At 40.5% G+C, this 18,013-nt stretch overlaps 1 protein-coding gene across 1 annotated transcript in view; it reads left to right on the forward strand.

Moving 5' to 3' along the window:
* UTRN (utrophin) overlaps window positions 1–18,013 on the forward strand; it is a 316,443-nt gene that overhangs the window by 36,869 nt on the left and 261,561 nt on the right. The window contains exons 3-8 of the mRNA XM_066315631.1: window positions 8,849–8,941; window positions 10,344–10,421; window positions 12,150–12,242; window positions 13,107–13,279; window positions 16,552–16,667; window positions 17,655–17,818. Of these exons, the coding sequence (XP_066171728.1) occupies window positions 8,849–8,941; window positions 10,344–10,421; window positions 12,150–12,242; window positions 13,107–13,279; window positions 16,552–16,667; window positions 17,655–17,818 (717 nt within the window). The remainder of the gene's footprint in view (window positions 1–8,848; window positions 8,942–10,343; window positions 10,422–12,149; window positions 12,243–13,106; window positions 13,280–16,551; window positions 16,668–17,654; window positions 17,819–18,013) is intronic.

The following is an 18,013-nucleotide window of genomic DNA, read 5'->3' on the forward strand; positions in this document are numbered from 1 at the left end:
TTAAGTTATACTTTCTAGCATAAAACCAATAATATGTAGCAGTTTGTGTTCCCTCCCAGATATAATCACAGCAAAATTTTGTCAGTTTTCTGCTCTCCTTTCGACTTCTGCCCTCCTTTCAACTTTCTGCTCTAAGAACAAGGTGTGGGCAGCATCTCCCTTTCTGGACTTGAAAGCTTGGTGTAGTAATGTCAGCTGTGAGTATTGCTGGCTTGGTTAATGCCCTGGGTTTGGGACAGAGTTTGACTCTGATTCTTGGACTTGGTTATCATCCCAGTTGTTGGAGTGTTGTGGGACCGTCTCAAGTACTATAACTGAACCTGGAAGAGGCACCAGAGCAAATCTGTTCCTTTACCTGTTAGCTGCTAATGAGAATAGTCAACCTGGTAAGAAGGAATATTTTTTTAAGGGTCCAATTGAAGTTATCTGACTTGAAGAACTATGAGAATGACCTTTCAGTCTCACAAGTGAGATAACTGACAGTGGTAAGCAGGGTCCCAACTGCCCCTGCTGGTATTGTGATGTAATGAGATTTAATTGCAAGCTGAGGTTAGTACTGTTACATTAAACATGTTATAATAAAACATAGGCTTATGTAAATGTGTTAATTATTACACTGGAGAGAGAAAGACCTACAGAGTTACTGATGCACTGCTTTTCTGTTTGCACTGATAGATCTTCCCTCCTTTGGTTGTGCTGTCAGTCGAGTATTTTAGGTGTCCTGTGAATTGAACTATCTTTATCTTTTCAGCTTTACTGCTCCTTAAACTCATGTCTGTCATCTAGTAGAATCAAAATTTCCAGCATATCTCAGTGATGAGTATTACTTCCCCCTGCCTCCCCCGTTTAGTCTGGGGTTTTAAATAACTATTTAGTTGCTTGTAACTATTTTGTTTTTGAGCACCAGTAGTTAAAAATAATTTGGTCTATAAGGTGTTTTTCTCTTATGATTGTAACTTTTAATGTATTTTTTTTCCTTGGTATTTAAAATCATAGTTTTGGTACTAGTGTCGTGTCGAGATGACACAACTCCCTGGAAATATTCAGTATAGAGTAGAGTATACTCAGTGAAAATATCTGTCACAGTATAGCTAGTGTTTATGAATGGTGTCCTGTAACTCCTGCATGTTAGTGGAAGGAGAATGGAAAAAAGTATCACATTTTAATAAAAATACTTCTGTAAACAATGAATGGTCTTAAATTAGAAACTGGCAAGATTATTTGTTGACATGATTGTTTACTTTATGCAATGACCTTTTTGCTTTCTGATTTGTTTCCCACATTGAGTTCCCATGTGCTGGCCTTATGATGTCGCAGCACTTGACATGTTTCTTTCTTGGTCTTGGTCATGATAAAGTTCTTGCTCCTGTGCTCTTTGAGTTTAAACTGTTTACCATGAGCTCCCTGGGAATGTACTTGAACATTAGGAGTGGTTAATGCTCTCATTTAAGAGTCAGACCAGTCCAATATTTGCCCCTTCCCAAAGGAGAGGGAACTTTGCAGTTCTACTACTATTTTGACCTATGTGTTGAGCATCGTATTAGATGTTAAAATTTTTCATGTATTGCTTAAGAAAAATAATCTGAAACAACTCCTAAGTTCATGAAAGTGACATTTGAAGATTGAAGAATCTAATGGAAAATCAGTATGTGTTGCTTCTTATGTCTTTTCAGGTTGTTTTGGTGTTCCTGAAGTGGAAAATTATGTAAATGGCAACCAGGGCTTTTCCCAGCACTGCTTTGGGCAGTGGAACTTGTCTGCTGCATTCCCTTAGTGGCTGGTGAAGGTCACTTGTATGGTTTTATGAAACGTGTTACTTTCCTGGTGACAGCCAGTGTTCATTAACTGTGAAACTGAGAGGACCTTTCATCCTGGTTTTCATGTTGTGACTACAAGGTCTGAATCAGTATCACCGAGGAGGATGTGAAATGGAGGTGGCTTATCTCTTACTCTCCAATCTCTTTGGCATTCGTTAATTGGAAAAGTTTGGCTTAATAATGTAGCTTCAATAATTATTGATTTAAAGCACAAGTAATCTGTGCTACAGGTAATGAATATGAGAAAATTTCATGTTTCTAGTTAAACAGCTAGGTAAACATTTTAACTTCCGTAATGATTGGCTTTGCATATGTTCATGTTCAAGAATAACAAAGTATATAGTCATGATAAAATGATAAATAATAGCTGGTGTTTGAAAAAAAAAGGTTTTGTCCTCCAGAGAATTTGTTGACTCCATTTCTCTCTCTAACTTGGCTCAGTTTGATACATTCCCCATTGATAATATAGGGACAATTAGGACTATTCTACTGTAGAACATACTCAAGAGCGATCACTGCCTTATGGCTGTGGTGGCTTCAGTAGAACAAACTGTAAGTGTTGATGGCTGGGCTTTCAGCTGTCAGCAGCATTGGATGACTTTAAAAACTCTGATCTGGATTTTGTTTGCCTTCCTCCATTTCCTGGGAACGCTTTCTGGCAAAGAGAAGGAATGATTTCTGCACAGTCATGTTGGCTGGCCTGGATGACCCTTGGTTGTAAGTAATTCTAGATGCACACAAGGAAGTGAGTCACCCTCTTAAACCTGATCCCGGTAGAAGGACTTGAAAGATGGCCAAAGGGGCATATGAGGGCTGCTGGTGTGAGAAGAGCACTGTGTGTGGTACCCCCTTCCCAAACACTGCTGCTATCTTACTGGAAAATGCAAAACTGATGCCTGAGTTCCTGGTCTTGTGTACGTATGGTAGCATCTGGTCTCCAGCTCAGAGATCATTAATAAACTGCTGCTTCCTCATGACATAAATCATCAGAAAAAAAGTGGTTTCTGCTGTGGATAACTAACGAAAGTTTTTTGTCTCTTCCTTCCCTTACTTGTGTTCACACAAAGGCTGGCACCAAAATATTTGTTGGAATAAATGTAACGTGATGGATTGGATCTGGTTCTGATCCTTGTGTATGTGCCTAGTGGTGCATAACAAATGTTATCACCATGCAAAGTTCATAAGAACACAAGCAAACCTAGCCCACAGCTTGTGTATAGTCTCTAGCTTTTACTTTTTTACTTTCCTTTCTCTTGCTCTGCCTCCCTTTCCTTTTCTCTCTTCCTCTTTCCCTTACACTAGTCCTGGTAAGTGAATCAACTCTTTTCCTGCTATCAGTGCTAATTTAAAGCACTGGGGAACCAACACTGCCTCGTTCTAAGTCTGTTAATTATGTTCTTTTGTCTGTTTTATCAAGCCCTTGTGTCTATTACAGTAGCTGTGTGTACAGCTCTGCTGGCAAAGGTTTCTTGAACAGGCTGAGAGAAAGCGATTTCTGCCAGGATTTTCCTGCGCGCCCCCCCCCCCCCCCCCCCCCCCCCCCGCTCTTGTAGCAAATGTAAGCGAAGCTGAGAGAAACTACCTTCTGTTAATTATAAAAGTGTTCGGTGAGGGGGATGTGAACGCTTTACACCCTGAACCGGCACAGATCTTCTGGTAGGAAGTGTGTCCTTGCCTGTCCTTTATACTATCTTTGTAGTGTAAACTGGACTCTATTTTGTCTTTGAGAAAGGACCCATTAGCTCTCTCATATTTGTACAGTGCTTACCACAATGTAAGCGGCTCTTTAAGTACTTACCAGCACAACCGTGACTAGCCATTTGCCCTTGGAAAGGGGTCGGTGTGCTTTGTCACTGTCACTCTTTCTTATAAGATAAATACTTACATTTCTCAATCTATTATGCTCAGTGATGGACTACTTCTCCTTACAGGATGCTGGCAGGGGCTGAACTACTTTGTACTTGTGTAGTCTTTAAGTATTTAGAAAGTGAGTAAAATGTCAGTTCTGAAAAAAAGAAATTTAGATTGCCTTAGCATACTATAAGCCAGATGAAACTCTACAGAGAGAAATACATGTGCTTTTTGCATGCTGCAGATTGTGTATTTATTTGTGCGTGTATCTGTGGGTACAGTCCTTATTTTGCAGAAGGCCAGATTATTTTCTGAGTGTTAGGAGTGAGCAGTATGGATGTGGGTAGGTATGGTGAAGGAAGCAAGCTGCAGAGCTCTGTGCCTTACCTTCTGTCCTCCCCCAGAGCCCAGACTCTTGTCTGCATACCAGCCTGCCCCAGCACGTAGCTGGTCTGTCTCAGGGCTGCCTGCTTCACCCCAGTGCAGTCTGCATGGAACAGGTGCCCTTGTGGGAGTCAGACTGCTGGGTCAGGGCCGAGTTCAAGTGTACTCCTGGCCCCTGGAAATAGCAGAGGTCCAGCCTTAGAGGCCATGTATTGCAACTCCCAGATTGCCCTTGCACTGCCACAGCAGCTGCCTCCGTAGGCTGGGTGGTGGGCACTGCTCCTGAGCTTGTCGGGGGCGCTGCATGGGTTTATCACAAAGAGAGGGCTGGCTCATGCCTGGAACAGGAGAGCATGAATGGCTGCTTTGTTAGCATTGCCCGAGAGCTTTTTCTTGCCATGTCTTGGGAAATAAGGGTATAGGACTATCCCTTGCGACTGCCATTTAAAGAAATTATTTTCCTGCACCCTTCTATGCTTAATAAACTTCAAGAGTCGTGGTGGTCAGAAGCTGGGATCTGTAGCTGTTCTGTTTGCATAAAGAAGGTAGAAGACTTCCTGAAGCACAGTGGGTTGCTATTGAACTGCATCCCAAGAAAGCAGTCCAGTATCCAGTCGCACTGGAGGACAGAGCAGTGATGTTTCTGACTGCAGACCATATGGTTCACATTGCAGATCCTGCATGGAAATGTGCGTTCAGGCACATGTGGAAAATGCAAGAGTGGGAGGAGGCAGTGTGAGCAGAGCAGGATGCAGTGCCTGTGCAGTCTCTGCTCAATTGGGATATCAGCTGACTGTCAGGATTGGCTTTGTGCCCTGATGGGACAGCTGAGGCTGCCTGGGTGGCAGCTGCCACCAGGTGTATGCATGTGATTCAGGTGGGCGTGGGAAGCTGGAGAAGCAGGTTTCCAGCTTTCCTATGGGTGTGCTTCTGTGGATGTGGTGATGGGCTTGGTGGGCTGGATGCTGCAACCCTTCCTTAGCAAACTTGAGTCAGCCTGCCTGTGAGAAAATCTATCCTGTGAGTTGTCTTCCTCAGAAACTTCCTCAGAAAGCATTTACCAGACTTCACTAAATGCAGTGGCTTTTGAGGATAGTGGATAATTTTTCAAACCAGGAATGAGTATCTTAGATTACAGAAATAATTTGATAGTCTTCTGTTGATAAACTGGCACAAAACATGGTTCTCTGACAGCCAGCAAAATGGAAAAGTCATTCTCATGAAAAGCAGATCTAAATTCTACCATTCCAGCAGTGTGCATTGCATAGGACTGGAATATACCATGATCTGTTGAAATGAATGACTAAAAGCAGGAAGTCATTCAGCTTGTTTTCAAGCATGTGAGGTGAGGGGATGGAAGCAAAGAAAGAAGGCGATATTCTCTCAATATCTTTGTTGCACTGTATTAAATGGAGTATCTTTCTGCTTTTTCAGTAGTGCCAAATCCTTTTTAACCTATGGCAACAAATCAGTTGAGGATATTATGACTGTAACATTCTCTGTTTTGGTGTTATATATGTGTATGACATTCTAATAATATATTCTGATAATATTAGGATAATAATATTCTAATGATATTCTAGTAATATATAAAGTCTTTCTTTCTGTAGGGCCTTTTAGGGTATCTCCCACAACATCATTTGTCACTAAATTGTAGAGATAGGGGATTGATGAATGGACTGTTACATAAATGAGGAATTGTCTAGATAGCTGCATCCAAAGATTTGCAGTCAACTGCTCAATGTCCGAATGGAGATCAGAAATAAGTGCTGTCCCTCAGGAGTCCATAATGTGGTCTGTAGGGTTCAGTAACACCAATGACATGCAGTGGGTTTGAGTGTGCTCTCAGCAAGTTTGTGGATGACACCACACTGAGCAAGTGCAGTTGATGGGAATGGACGTCCCCCAGGAAGACTTCAGGCTAGAGAAGTGGCCCATGTGAATCTCATGAAGTTTGGTGTGTGGTCCTGGCCTGCACCTGCATCATGGCATTTCCCAATATCTGTACAGACTGGGATAAGAATAGATTAGGAGCAGCCCTGAGGAGAAGGACTTGGGGATGCTGGTGGACAAAAAACTGGGCATGAGACAGCAATGTCAGCTGTCAGCTTTCTTCAGCTCAGAAAGCCAGTCATACCCTGGGCTTCATAAAAAGAAGTGTGGCAAGCAGGTCAGTGGAAGAGATTCGCCCCCTCTGCTCTGGAAAGGCCACACTTCAATGACTAAGCAGTTTGTTTGGTTGAGTTTTTTTTTTTAGGTTTTTGCTTTCACAATGAATGTTTGAATATTATTGCATCCAGAGACCTCTGCTAGCTCCTACTGCTTGTTTTTCTGGTCATATGAACAATTTCCTTGTGCCCTTAGCAACCTGTTTTTACTGTCTTCAAAGTGGTGATGCAAACCAAATGTAAACTAAATTTTACTGACATCTGGGTTGATTGCACTGTGGCTGATCTCCTGTACTACACCATAAACTGTGGAATAGGCTTCTCTGCGTCTCTGTTTCAGTTACCCTGTTCTCTGGCTCATAAAATCACAGAATGGTTAATGTTGGAAGAGACCACTGGAGATCATCTAGTCCAGCCTCCCTGCTCACACAGGGAGCCCTAGAGCCTGTTACTTAGGATTGCATCCAGATGTTTTTTTGAATATCTCCAATGAGGGAAATTCCACAACCTCTCAGGATAGTCTATTCTGTTGTGTGGTCACCTGCACAGGGAAGGTATTCCTTATCTTCAGGTGAAACTTCTATCAGTTTCTGCCTGTTGCCTCTTGTCCTGTTGCTCCACTGAGAAGAGCTTGGCTCCATCCTCCATCACCCTTCAGATACCTACAGACACTGATCATGTCTCTCTGAACTGCTGGCTCAGGGATAGCTTGCTGTCCAGCAGGACTCCCAGGTCCTTGTCCACATAGCTGCTTCCCAGCAGATCAGCCCAAGTCTGTACCACTGCATGAAGTTATTCTTCCCCTGGTTCTGGACCCGCACTTGCCTTTGTTGAATTTCACACTGTTCTCCTCTGCCCATCTCTCCAACCTGTCGAGGTCCCTCTGAGTGGCTGCACAGGCCCTCTGAGGTATTGGCCACTCTTCCCAGCTTTGTGTCATCTTGCTGAGGAGGCATCTGTCCTTCCATCCAAGTCATTGATGAGGAAATTAAACAGTACTGGGCCCAGTATTGAACCTTAGAGGACACCACAAGTGACAGGCCTCCAACTAGACCCTGTGCCAATGGTAGTGACCTTCTGGGATTTGCCATTCAATCCACCTCACCTTTCACTTGTCCAGTTCACACACCTGCGTTTGCCTATGTGGATATGATGGGAGACAGTGTCAAAAGACTTGCTGAAGTAGGTAGGGAGCAGCCATTGGTCTCCCCTCATGTCTCCAGCCAGTTCTCCCAGTTTAGGCTTCAGCATGCTTTACAAGCTTGGTTAATTTGCTATGCAGCTGTGAGGCATCTGAATCATCTGTGAAAAGTACACACTCTGAGAGGAAGATCATACTTATCACTTTTTAGCTTGTTGAAATTGTTAGATTTAGTTATGTTTTTGTACAAGAAACTAAAATATTTCCTTGCAGCTGTTCAACTCAGACCTTTTTTTTTTTGTGTGTTGGTGGTTTTAGTAGTATTAAATCTAACTAAATGGGACACCCATGTGAATTTTGGGGAAAACCAGACATTTGCCAAAAAACGGGATTCATTGGGCTGTCCAGTTTTCTTTTCTGGATTTGTTAGCCAGTATTTGGCAATTACCAGCAGCTGTAGGGCAGAAGGAGATAAGTGAAGACTGAAGAGATCTATGCCAGCTAATTCATGTCATATAAGGTGGGCCTCTGACAGCCTTCCTACTGAAGAGTGATGTTGAAAAGTCGAGGTGATAGGAAAAGGCAATACTGGAGCTTTCTGTGGTAGTTAGAAAATATTTTTCTTCTCCTCAAATTGGCACTTGAAAGGGACGCTGAAAGCAGTAGTTTAATTGATTTCTTGGCAGCCAGCAGGTGAATATTACAAAGCAAATGCACTTAGTTGCTGGCTGGCTGTGTCTTCTCCCCCTGCCCTGTAGAACTGTCCCACAGTTACTTTCTTATGGTCCAAGAAGAGATAAAAGGGAAGCATGGAAAAGTTTAACATGATTCCATTCTCATCTCTGACACAATTCATGTGCAGAGTCCCTCCACTCCAAAAGAAAGCAAAAATTTGAAATTTATGATTAGAGTAGCTCTGGGTTTCAGATTATGCTTCTTTTTCATGGTAGAAAAATTGATTAATCTATTTTGATAAATATTATACCTTTTGATCTACTGGTCTTTGTAGAACAGTGGCATCTTCTTACACAGGGCTCAATTCCAAGTAATTTTTGTCCTTTTCTTTTTTTTTAATCTGAGAGAACTTGTCCAAATAGCTTCTTTCTGAAAAGCCTCAGTTTCTTCTTCCTTTAGATGCAGCCAAACCAAAGCATTCCTTCTCAAATGACTCCTCAAACTTGCCAAGTTTTCCTTCATTGCCATCTTTGTGTGTTGATGCATCCACCCTAATCTCAGCCAGGATGCACTGATTTGGTTCCTTAGTGCAAGGTTGCTGATGCACAGAACTGCAGTGATAGGGAGGAAAGAAAAAAGACACTTAAAAAGGGAAAGGTTCCTTCTTGATCACTGTAGCAAGTCCCCTAGCTTTCATTTACTACTTTTAGTGCCAAATAAGAATAAATTAAAAGATACAAAGGAAAAAAATCTATTTTGAGGGAAGTTCTGCTTAAACACTGGTTTTATTACTCCTTTTGTTTCTTCTGCAGAGTGGGAAGGCCCCAGTGAAAGACATGTTCACAGATCTCAAAGATGGAAGGAAGCTTTTGGACCTTTTGGAGGGTCTGACGGGGAAGCCTCTGGTAAGAGAAATATCTGAGTCATATTTCTATTTATTAAAAAAAAATTAATAAACAAAACACAAACTGAGGCATGTGGGTTTTTTTTTAATTTGAATTTATTTAAAACATGATTTTGCTTGTAGTGTGTACTTGTTCTCTACAGTTCCAGTGAAATTCCCATGAACTCCACTCATGAGATACAGGGTCAGGCTGAAGCTTAACTGTGTAACCCTCTCTTGAGGATTTACATACTCTCTAGCAAAGCATGTAAAACCAGTGGTGGTGTTCACACAGAGTATGTTTTTAATAGAGATCTTTTAAAGGTCTGTTTCTGGATGTTCAGGTAGACCTGTGTTCAGCTGGATCGCCGTGGGCTTGTAGTAAGCTCATGAAAGATCCCTTAAAGAAAAAAAGGAAAGTAAAAGGACAACAGCTAGTAGGAAAAAAAAAATCTGCATCTCCACTGAAAAAATTTGTCATCTACAGACAGGAAAAGGCTGAAAACTGCTTGAAATGTGTATGGCAAAGTGTGTGTGGCTGAAAACTCTTCCCCTGCTTACATTAATAGCTCTACAGAAAGATATATGAAATATGGTGAAGCCTGTTAATTCGAATTAAATTCTTAATTTCACTTCTTATATTAAGTCTCAAATTTGTTTATGGACCATATAAAATTTTAGTTGCATGCTTACTTTGTTTTTTTAAGCAGACGTGTTTTACTAGTACTTTTAAAAATTTGTGGTGTGATTTGGAGTATGCTGAAAACAACAGGTTTTTTGTTTCTAAGTTGATTATTGTGTTCCAAGTTCAGCCTTGTGCTCTTGCAGTATGATCACTTTCTGCCACAGGAATTAAATTATGGTGATTAAAAGCAAACTGAGTGGCAGGTATTGTCAAGAGTTGAATGTTTGTGGTTTTTTGGTGGGCTCTTTTTTTTTTTTTTTTTTTTTTCCCTGATGTTAAAGGGAAGGGAAAGTCAGGAAGCATAACTTCTTCCCAGTATGCAAAGATTTAGCAGGCTTTTGGTGCCAGAAAAACAAATTGCTGCTTGTTCTCTCTCGGGAGCCAGAAAATTTCAAGTACTCTGGCAAATGTTCAAAAGCCTCAGATTTTCCCCAGGAACTCTCCCTTTGCCTTTTGCATTACCAGTTTATAATTCTGTAGATGCTGGGAATAAAACTTTTGGACTTACTGAAGATGAGCTGAAACACATTTTGAATCCAAGGCCTGTCTGGTGCCTTGAATTGTGGAATATTGTTCTGACCAGTTTTCATTTTGAAATTACTGTGGATGATCTTGTTTGCTTTTTTTTACTACTACTAAAAGAAGAAAAAAGTTAAAATCTGGAGAATGTTTTTCTCTAACTTTGTTTGCTGAGTCCATTAATTCTGATGTTGAACAGATTGTAACTTTTTATTTTCAGCCTAAAGAGCGAGGTTCCACGCGAGTACACGCCTTAAACAATGTCAACCGAGTACTGCAAGTCTTGCATCAGAACAATGTGAGCATGTTTTTTCACAACTTTCTGAGAGAATCTTTGGTTTGTTGCTGTATATAAATGAGTTCAGAATGTAGAGTAAAGATTTTTTTTTGTAGTTAAAATGAGACCTCATTGAGATGGATAAACTGTTTATAGTTTCTTACATGGTGTAGAATTTTGGTGTCCAGCAATTTTGTGACTTAAAATACAAACTCAATAATGGTATTAAACCACTAATCATAAAACTCTGGTTTGTTGAAATGTGTGCAGCTCCCAAGAAAAAGGTGCCCTGAAGCTTTGCTATTGCATAGCTGATGAACACAGCAGGACAAAAAATTAACTTCCAGTAATGCTGCATAACTTGTGAGATATCTGTAAGGGGATGGCAGGTTTCTGTGGCTCTGTCCTGCTCTCTGTTTCCAGGAGGGTAATTTTATTGACTTCTGTCATCTCTGTGTAAAGTGTTTCTAAATTGCAGCTTTGGTAACTCATCAAAAGAACAAACAAGCAAACAAAATCAAATCCTTTAAGAAAAATAAAAGTAATAATTACTTGGCTTAATATTTGTTTTTACTGCCTGGAAGGCAGTATTGCTATAGTAAAGTGATTTTAGTTTTTCTTCCTTTTTTGACGAACAATTCCTAGTAAGTGTGCTCTCTATACTTAGAATTTCTATTTGTGAATGTCAAGTCATAAATAACCTAATAAGAACATTCTGGCAATAAAATACATCGAATACAAGAAAGCATGGGCCTATTTGTATAAACTGCTGATTGAAGAGTGATACCAACATGCTGTATTATACTGCAATTTCCCCTCTGTGTTGGTGGACTAGTGTCATATTTCTTGTAAGCAGACAAAGCTGGCAGTGGGTTGTTTTTGTTCTTTGAGCTACTGTAAATATTAACTTTTACAAGGATAAATAATGAGGTTTTTCAGCTTGAAATTGATTTATTTTATTATAATAATAAATGAAACAATACGGAATTGCAATAATTAATTATTTCTTCCTTAAGCTGGCAGCATCTGGGTTTCTGGAAGTAAACAGATGATCTTAGTTAGCTGAAGGTTGTTAAGGTCATGTACTTGATTTATGCCTACTGCTTAACTTCATTAGAAAGTGTGTTGTGTGTTACAATGGAGGGAAAAGGCAGCCACTGAGAAATAGTTGCATTCTGTTGTTTGAGAGTTTGTGGGCTATGCAATATTCATAACTCATGAAATAATTTATAGAAGTGTTTAAATATATATTGCAAGGATCAGACAAACCTAGGGTGTAGGTGATCAAGTGATCCTGTGGACCTTATCCTTTAAGCAGAATTGCTCCAATTAAGGAAAGTCAACTTCTTTGATTTGTCAATAAAATTAAAAAATACTAAAAAATGAGGACCAAACTTGCTAAACTTTTATTTTCCCGTCAGATCCTTCATGCTTGCATTTCTGTTGTTCAGTTTTGACTGCTGGTATGCCCCTGTATATTTAGAGGAGAGAATAAAACTCTTCCAATGGAATATCTTCTTTGGTGCCATCTTTTGTCATGCAGTTGAAACAGTTAACATTAAGTTTATTTAAGCAGTCGTCATGACAAATTCAGATGAACAGTTCTCTGTCAACTCTGCTTTTCTCTTCAACTACTTTTAATTTCAGAGCACTTGGTAATACTTGGCTGTACAGCCAGGCATGCGGGGTGGGGTTGTGTCTTGGGGCTGTGATAACAGTATGTAATAGAGAGTGATTCAACGTCTCCAGGTGGAGTTGGTGAATATTGGAGGAACTGACATCGTTGATGGAAATCACAAGCTGACGCTGGGGCTGCTGTGGAGCATTATCTTGCACTGGCAGGTGAGAGGCTGCTCTGAGATTTCTTCCTTTCCAGGAATCATGTACATTGTTCTGCTGCGATTCTCGCAAACCTTCCCAGGCTCTTGGTGGCAGAAAATACCGCTTCTATTTTGGGCTGGTAAATAAAGGCAGGCCAGTATTTGGTTTCTGCTGGAAGTCTATTGGCTGCCTCCCATGATCCGTATTCTCGTATGTGCCCAGTTGTGCTCAGCCGCCCAGTTTAGTTCCTGCTGGTGTGAATTGCGGAGAGGCTTTTCGGGCTGGAGCATTGTATTTCTTTTCCTCCCTCAAGGGCTTGGGGCAGGTAGTGTTTTACTCTTCAGGTAGCTGTGTTTGTGTGCATCTTACAGCTGCTTTGTTAGGTTTGTTCGTGTCATAGAGTAAATTGCTCCTAGTTTATCCAAGTATCTGGGAAAATCAGTGAATTAACTTGGAGGACTTTGGTAGATGTGTATAACTATTACCCAAACGACAAACTACTTTTGTTGGATAAGCAGATAGCCTCTTCTTGCAAAAAAACCTATACAAACTGTATTTTTGGAGTTTGTTTATTGGTGGAAGCACAGCAAGAGGCAATGAGGAGTGTTATTCCCTATGCTCAAACCAGACTGCACCAAGGAGAGGGGGAGGATCATGATATCAGAGTAATCTGTTATTATTACACAAAGCATTACTGGCTCTTGTAATCAATAGAGGGCATAGATGGCCTGAAGACTACTGTTCCCAAATTTTATGTGAGGAATTTGATTTTGATTCATAGCTTTTCATGAGGGAGCCCCTTCCATGATTTGTGAAGTAATTTGGTTTTGTTAGGAGGAAAAGTTGGTTATAGGTTTGTAAGGTGTAGTTGTTGCTGACTTGCAGGTCAAGGATGTCATGAAGAACATCATGTCAGATTTGCAGCAGACCAACAGTGAGAAGATACTGCTGAGCTGGGTTCGGCAGTCCACCAGACCTTACAGTCAGGTCAATGTTTTGAATTTCACCACGAGCTGGGCTGATGGACTCGCCTTTAATGCTGTGATTCACAGACACAAGTAAGTGGCAAACAGCTTCCCTTTGACCTAGTGAAGTAAATAGCTTTTTTTCCTGTCTTCATGCTTGAGCATTTGACAGCTTCTAGCCTATTTCAGTGATTCATTGTCCAGGTGTTTTGTTTGTTTGTCTTTTTTTGTGGTAACAATAGCAGTGGTGGGACATTGCCAGAGCCTTGCAAAGGCAGGAGTGTAACATTGAGTTCCTGCACATGTACAAACACTTGCTAATTGGAGTGAACTTACATCCCACTTGGTATGCATTTTACAGTGAATATATTGAAAGGGTCCTGGCAGAGGAAGGGGGAGCTGACCATCTCTTTCACCTGTGCTTCCTTCCTTCTACCTGCTCTCCTCTGCAAATAGAAATATTTCTTCTGTTGGAGATTGCCATATAATTTCAATAGGAAGATACAGATGCTTCAAAATGAAGGAATGAGAGACTGCTGCTTTTCTTTTTTTTTTTTTTTTCCGTTTCTTGCTTGAAAGACAGTGTATGCAGTTCTTTCAGGTGAACTGTGGGGCAGAATATGAAAGGGTAATAGAACACTTCAGGTATCTGTAGAGTCTCCTTTAGTTTGTTCATTATACTTTATAAGGAATAGCATTAAAGTTTCTTTGCACAGATCTTTTGTGTTCTTTCTGATTTTTTCAGAACTCTTCAGAAGTTTAAATAAATCACCATTACAGATTCTATTAGCATTGCATACCTTTTTTTACTTCCTTTTAAAAATCTTTTCTTTGAGAGCTACTGGGCAGTCTAATCCAATGTCTCTTAAACGAAGTCAGCTCATTGCTTTGCAAGGTCTGACTGTTCTTGTCCATAAATAACCATTTTCATGTGGAAATGGTATAATAATTTCTAGAATTCAATCAGACTTCCTGGTAACCAGGTATTTGACACAGCAACTGCTTTACAAACACTCATGTTTACACCCAGCAGGTGCAAAGGGTTTGAGCCTGCTCTGAAGTGCCCATTTGGCCTGTGGTAACTGCAATAGGCTCTGTCTCAGGCTCTCTGGCTTCAGGACAGGTCTGCCCTGGCATACCCAGGGAGCTGGCATGTGTTCAGCCTGCATGGGTGTGTAAGGAAGATGCATCATGCTGAGGGCTTCTGCAGGTTTGGAAGGACTGCTATGCAAGGACAGAGCAATACTACCAAACCATCTCAGTGGAATTTATCACAAGTATTATTGAGTCCCTCCCCTGGATAGTGTGAGCCGTTGTGATTTTTTTTTTTTTTTCCTGCCAGCACAACTGCCTATAGTGGCCTTGCTCTGCTGCTGAATGTGTGAAGCTTTGTGATAGAGAGTGTGTCAGCTTTAGACACAAATGAAACCTAGGTGACCTGAGAGAAGAAAAAAAATTAGTTTTAGACATTCGTTGCCCGTTTTGTTATGACTATGTGCTTAGGCTTTGCACGATCTGAAGTTTGTGAGCTCTGCCCTTTTCAGAGCACTGTTAGGTAGCAAGAGCCCCAGCTGAAAGCTTTGACTTCATAACTGTGCTTTCCTGTGACTTAAAATCTGGGTCTGAGCCTTTTATTCCCTATTCCTTGGAGCCTGACAGCTGCTGGCATGACAGAATTCAGCTTTGTTGTCCCTAGGCACAAGTCCTTTAGTCAGAAAGCACCCTTTTCCCCATACTTTTAAGAAGTCTTAAACTGGGTTTCTCTGTCCAGCTTTGAAGGAGAGACTTGAAAAGCATTTGCAAAGAACAAGGAGATTGGGGCAGGTTGCAGAAGCGATAGGACAACAAACTTACCCAGAGAGTAGTGCTTCCCTACTTAAGGGGCATTTTTCAGTACTGCTTTTTTATTTTAGTTTAACATGATGCTTAAGAGAATGGAATCTTCATGGCTTCCATTAAGAGACTTAATATCTTTCTGTTCTCTTCTTCTATCTATCAACAATTGTTAGTTGAACTACCTCTTGCCTACAATGTCTAGTAACTTTGTAACACCTGCTGCATGTTAGTAACCTATCACCTCATAATTTTATTAGCCGTTTACTGCACTGGTTGCTTTCATTTACTAATATTAGCTTAGTTTCTCCTTGGATTGATTTCTGCTTTTTGGTTTGATTCCCTCACTCTTAGGTAAGCACCTAGTTGTGATTTAATAAAACTTTGGTTTCAAAGTCAGTGTCTACTATCCATGTCTATTCTTAAATGAATCTGTGCTTATCCTTGTTGCTTTTGCATAGATGTAAAGTATTCTGTGAGCTTCTATGTGTATCTTTGTTCCTGCTCACCTTGCTTTCTTCTGGCTTTTTGCTTCTTAGACTCTATTGGCCTAGGGACTTCCTGTTTCGCAAATATAATAATTTGACAGCTGATAAAGGGTACTCTTAATTCAGTTTACAACTGAATCACATATTAAAAGAATTGAAGGCAAGCCCATCTCTTCCTCCCTAAGTTCTATAGAGTACAGAATCAATAGCAGTGTTTTGATGAGAAGCCATTGCTGCAGGAGAATGGAAGGTGTTTTAAATGCTGCTGCAGCACTTGGCTGATCACACCCCACAGGTGTAGGTCCTGCTAGGAATGGGCCCTGTTGGCTCCCTCTGCTTCCTGCTGTGCGCTCTGCTCTTTCCCCTTGAGACCCACCAGTGTGTTTTGGGTGCACAGCTGGACTGGAGATTGGGTTAGCACTGATCTTAGATGAAGGCTGCTGGTGCTGCAAATTGATCAGCTCCTTGGCCTGATTTGCACTGGGACTCATGAGCACTTGTGATGGGACTTTTTCACGTAGGCTGTTTTTTGTTACTGGGAGAAAAAGACTGTGGGGAAGAGTGAAGGAGTGGGATAGAGACTGCTGTTCCTCCTGACTGTGAGGGCCTGGGGTGGTCACTAAGCCACATCACAATTTTGGAATGAGGTTTTCCAGGAACAGAGTGACTCTTCATTACCCAGCAGTGCCTGATGCAGAAAATGTGTAGCTGTAAAAGAAACAGTTGAGGAAAACTGGTTCTGGGATAAGTTTTAAACACAGCTGATGTGTTCTTGCTAGTGGTATTTGATCTCCTGTTGCAGTCAATGACTTTGTTTAGGACACAGAATGGAAGGTGGATGTTACTGTGGGCATGCAGTCAGTTAATTTGAAATTGCCTTTTTTTTACATTTGTGTATATGCACTTATGTCCGTATTTGGTATATATGTGTATGAATATGTTATTTGGGTAGCTACTATCATATACATAACTTGATATTCTGCATGGTATGGAATTTTGTTATGGATTGATTTCCTTTTGTCCTTGTTTTGCTTTCACTTTTAGACCGGAGCTGTTCAGCTGGGATAAAGTTAAAAAGATGTCCCCAATTGAGAGACTGGAAAATGCTTTCAATGTAGCCAAGAACCACTTAGGAATAGAGAAACTGTTGGATCCTGAAGGTGGGATACAATTATTTTACTCAGCAAGAAGCTTTTTTTGAGCTCTCTTAAAAGAAATTTCTTCTCTTGATACTAAGTAAGAATAACAATTCTATCAGCTTTGCTATTTAATTTCATTTGCTATTTAATTTCAAGCCTTTAAATTTAGATTCAAACAAGTGCCATTTTTTCGGGTAAGGGTGTGAATATAGGTGTGTAGACTTTGACATTTTGAATATTAAGGTTTGGGTTGACTTTCCATCCAAAGGCTGTATAACGAAGGTGAGGTTGGTAGGCTGACTGTTTCCTCTTGGGTAGTAGTTGTGCTGCAAGGGTGTGTGGTTTTCAGGTGCAGTAGTGCATTCTGTTTAAGAGCTGATAATTTATTGTTCTTTACATACATACTGAGTAGCAGTAACTGCCTAGGAATGCTTACCAGGAAACTTTTATGACTCCTTTATAAAATACTGACCTGTTGCTCTGATTTGAAGGGAATCTCTAAAGATTTATTCTGTAAGACAAGCCGTCAAACTTCAAGCACCACCTTCTTTTTAAAAAAATTGTATTAACTGAATGTGTACTGTTCATAACCCAAAAGAAGTGAATCTGGCTTGATGAAACTTTCTAATGTGGAAAACAAGAAAATTACCTAACGTGGGAAAGGGGTTAGGGCCTTAGTGGAAATGTTTTTTATGTAGGATACTGTCCTTGAAATGCATTTCTGCTTGGGAGATACTTCGGAACAATTTTCCCCAAACAAATTTTCTTCCTTAGCAACACCAAATCTGGGTTCTTACTTCATATAATCAAGACTTTTAATGTGTATTCACTTCCAAATGTAGAAATATTTTTTTTAATATTTCTTTTCCTTCATGCTACTTTTAATTTATGTCAAACCTATGAAAGGCTATTGAACAGGAGAATATGTGAATTGTTACCTGTGTTCTATGTAATGATTTTAAAAAAGTCTTCATTTATTTTTCCCCATGTTTTATCTTTTTGATGCAGATGTTGCTGTACAGCTTCCAGACAAAAAGTCCATTATTATGTATTTAACTTCTTTGTTTGAGGTCCTTCCTAAGCAAGTTACAATGGAAGACATTCGGGAGGTAGAAACTCTTCCAAGGAGATACAAGCAGGAATGTGAGGATGCAGAATTCAGCATGCAGCAGGTGTGTTTGTCATCAAAGCCAGCCTTTCTTTTCTTGAGTTGCAGTTTTAGCTGATTTTCATGTTTGTCAGTTGTCACTGGAACATGCCTTCTGTCCTGGGCAACACAACTGGGAAAATGCAAGAAATCATAGCAACTTCTTTGTCATTAACTTCAGTCTTCCTGTCTTCCTTATTCTTTTCTGAAACCTGTACAA

The sequence above is a fragment of the Sylvia atricapilla genome, chromosome 3, assembly GCF_009819655.1.
Source record: "Sylvia atricapilla isolate bSylAtr1 chromosome 3, bSylAtr1.pri, whole genome shotgun sequence".
Lineage (NCBI taxonomy): Eukaryota > Metazoa > Chordata > Aves > Passeriformes > Sylviidae > Sylvia > Sylvia atricapilla.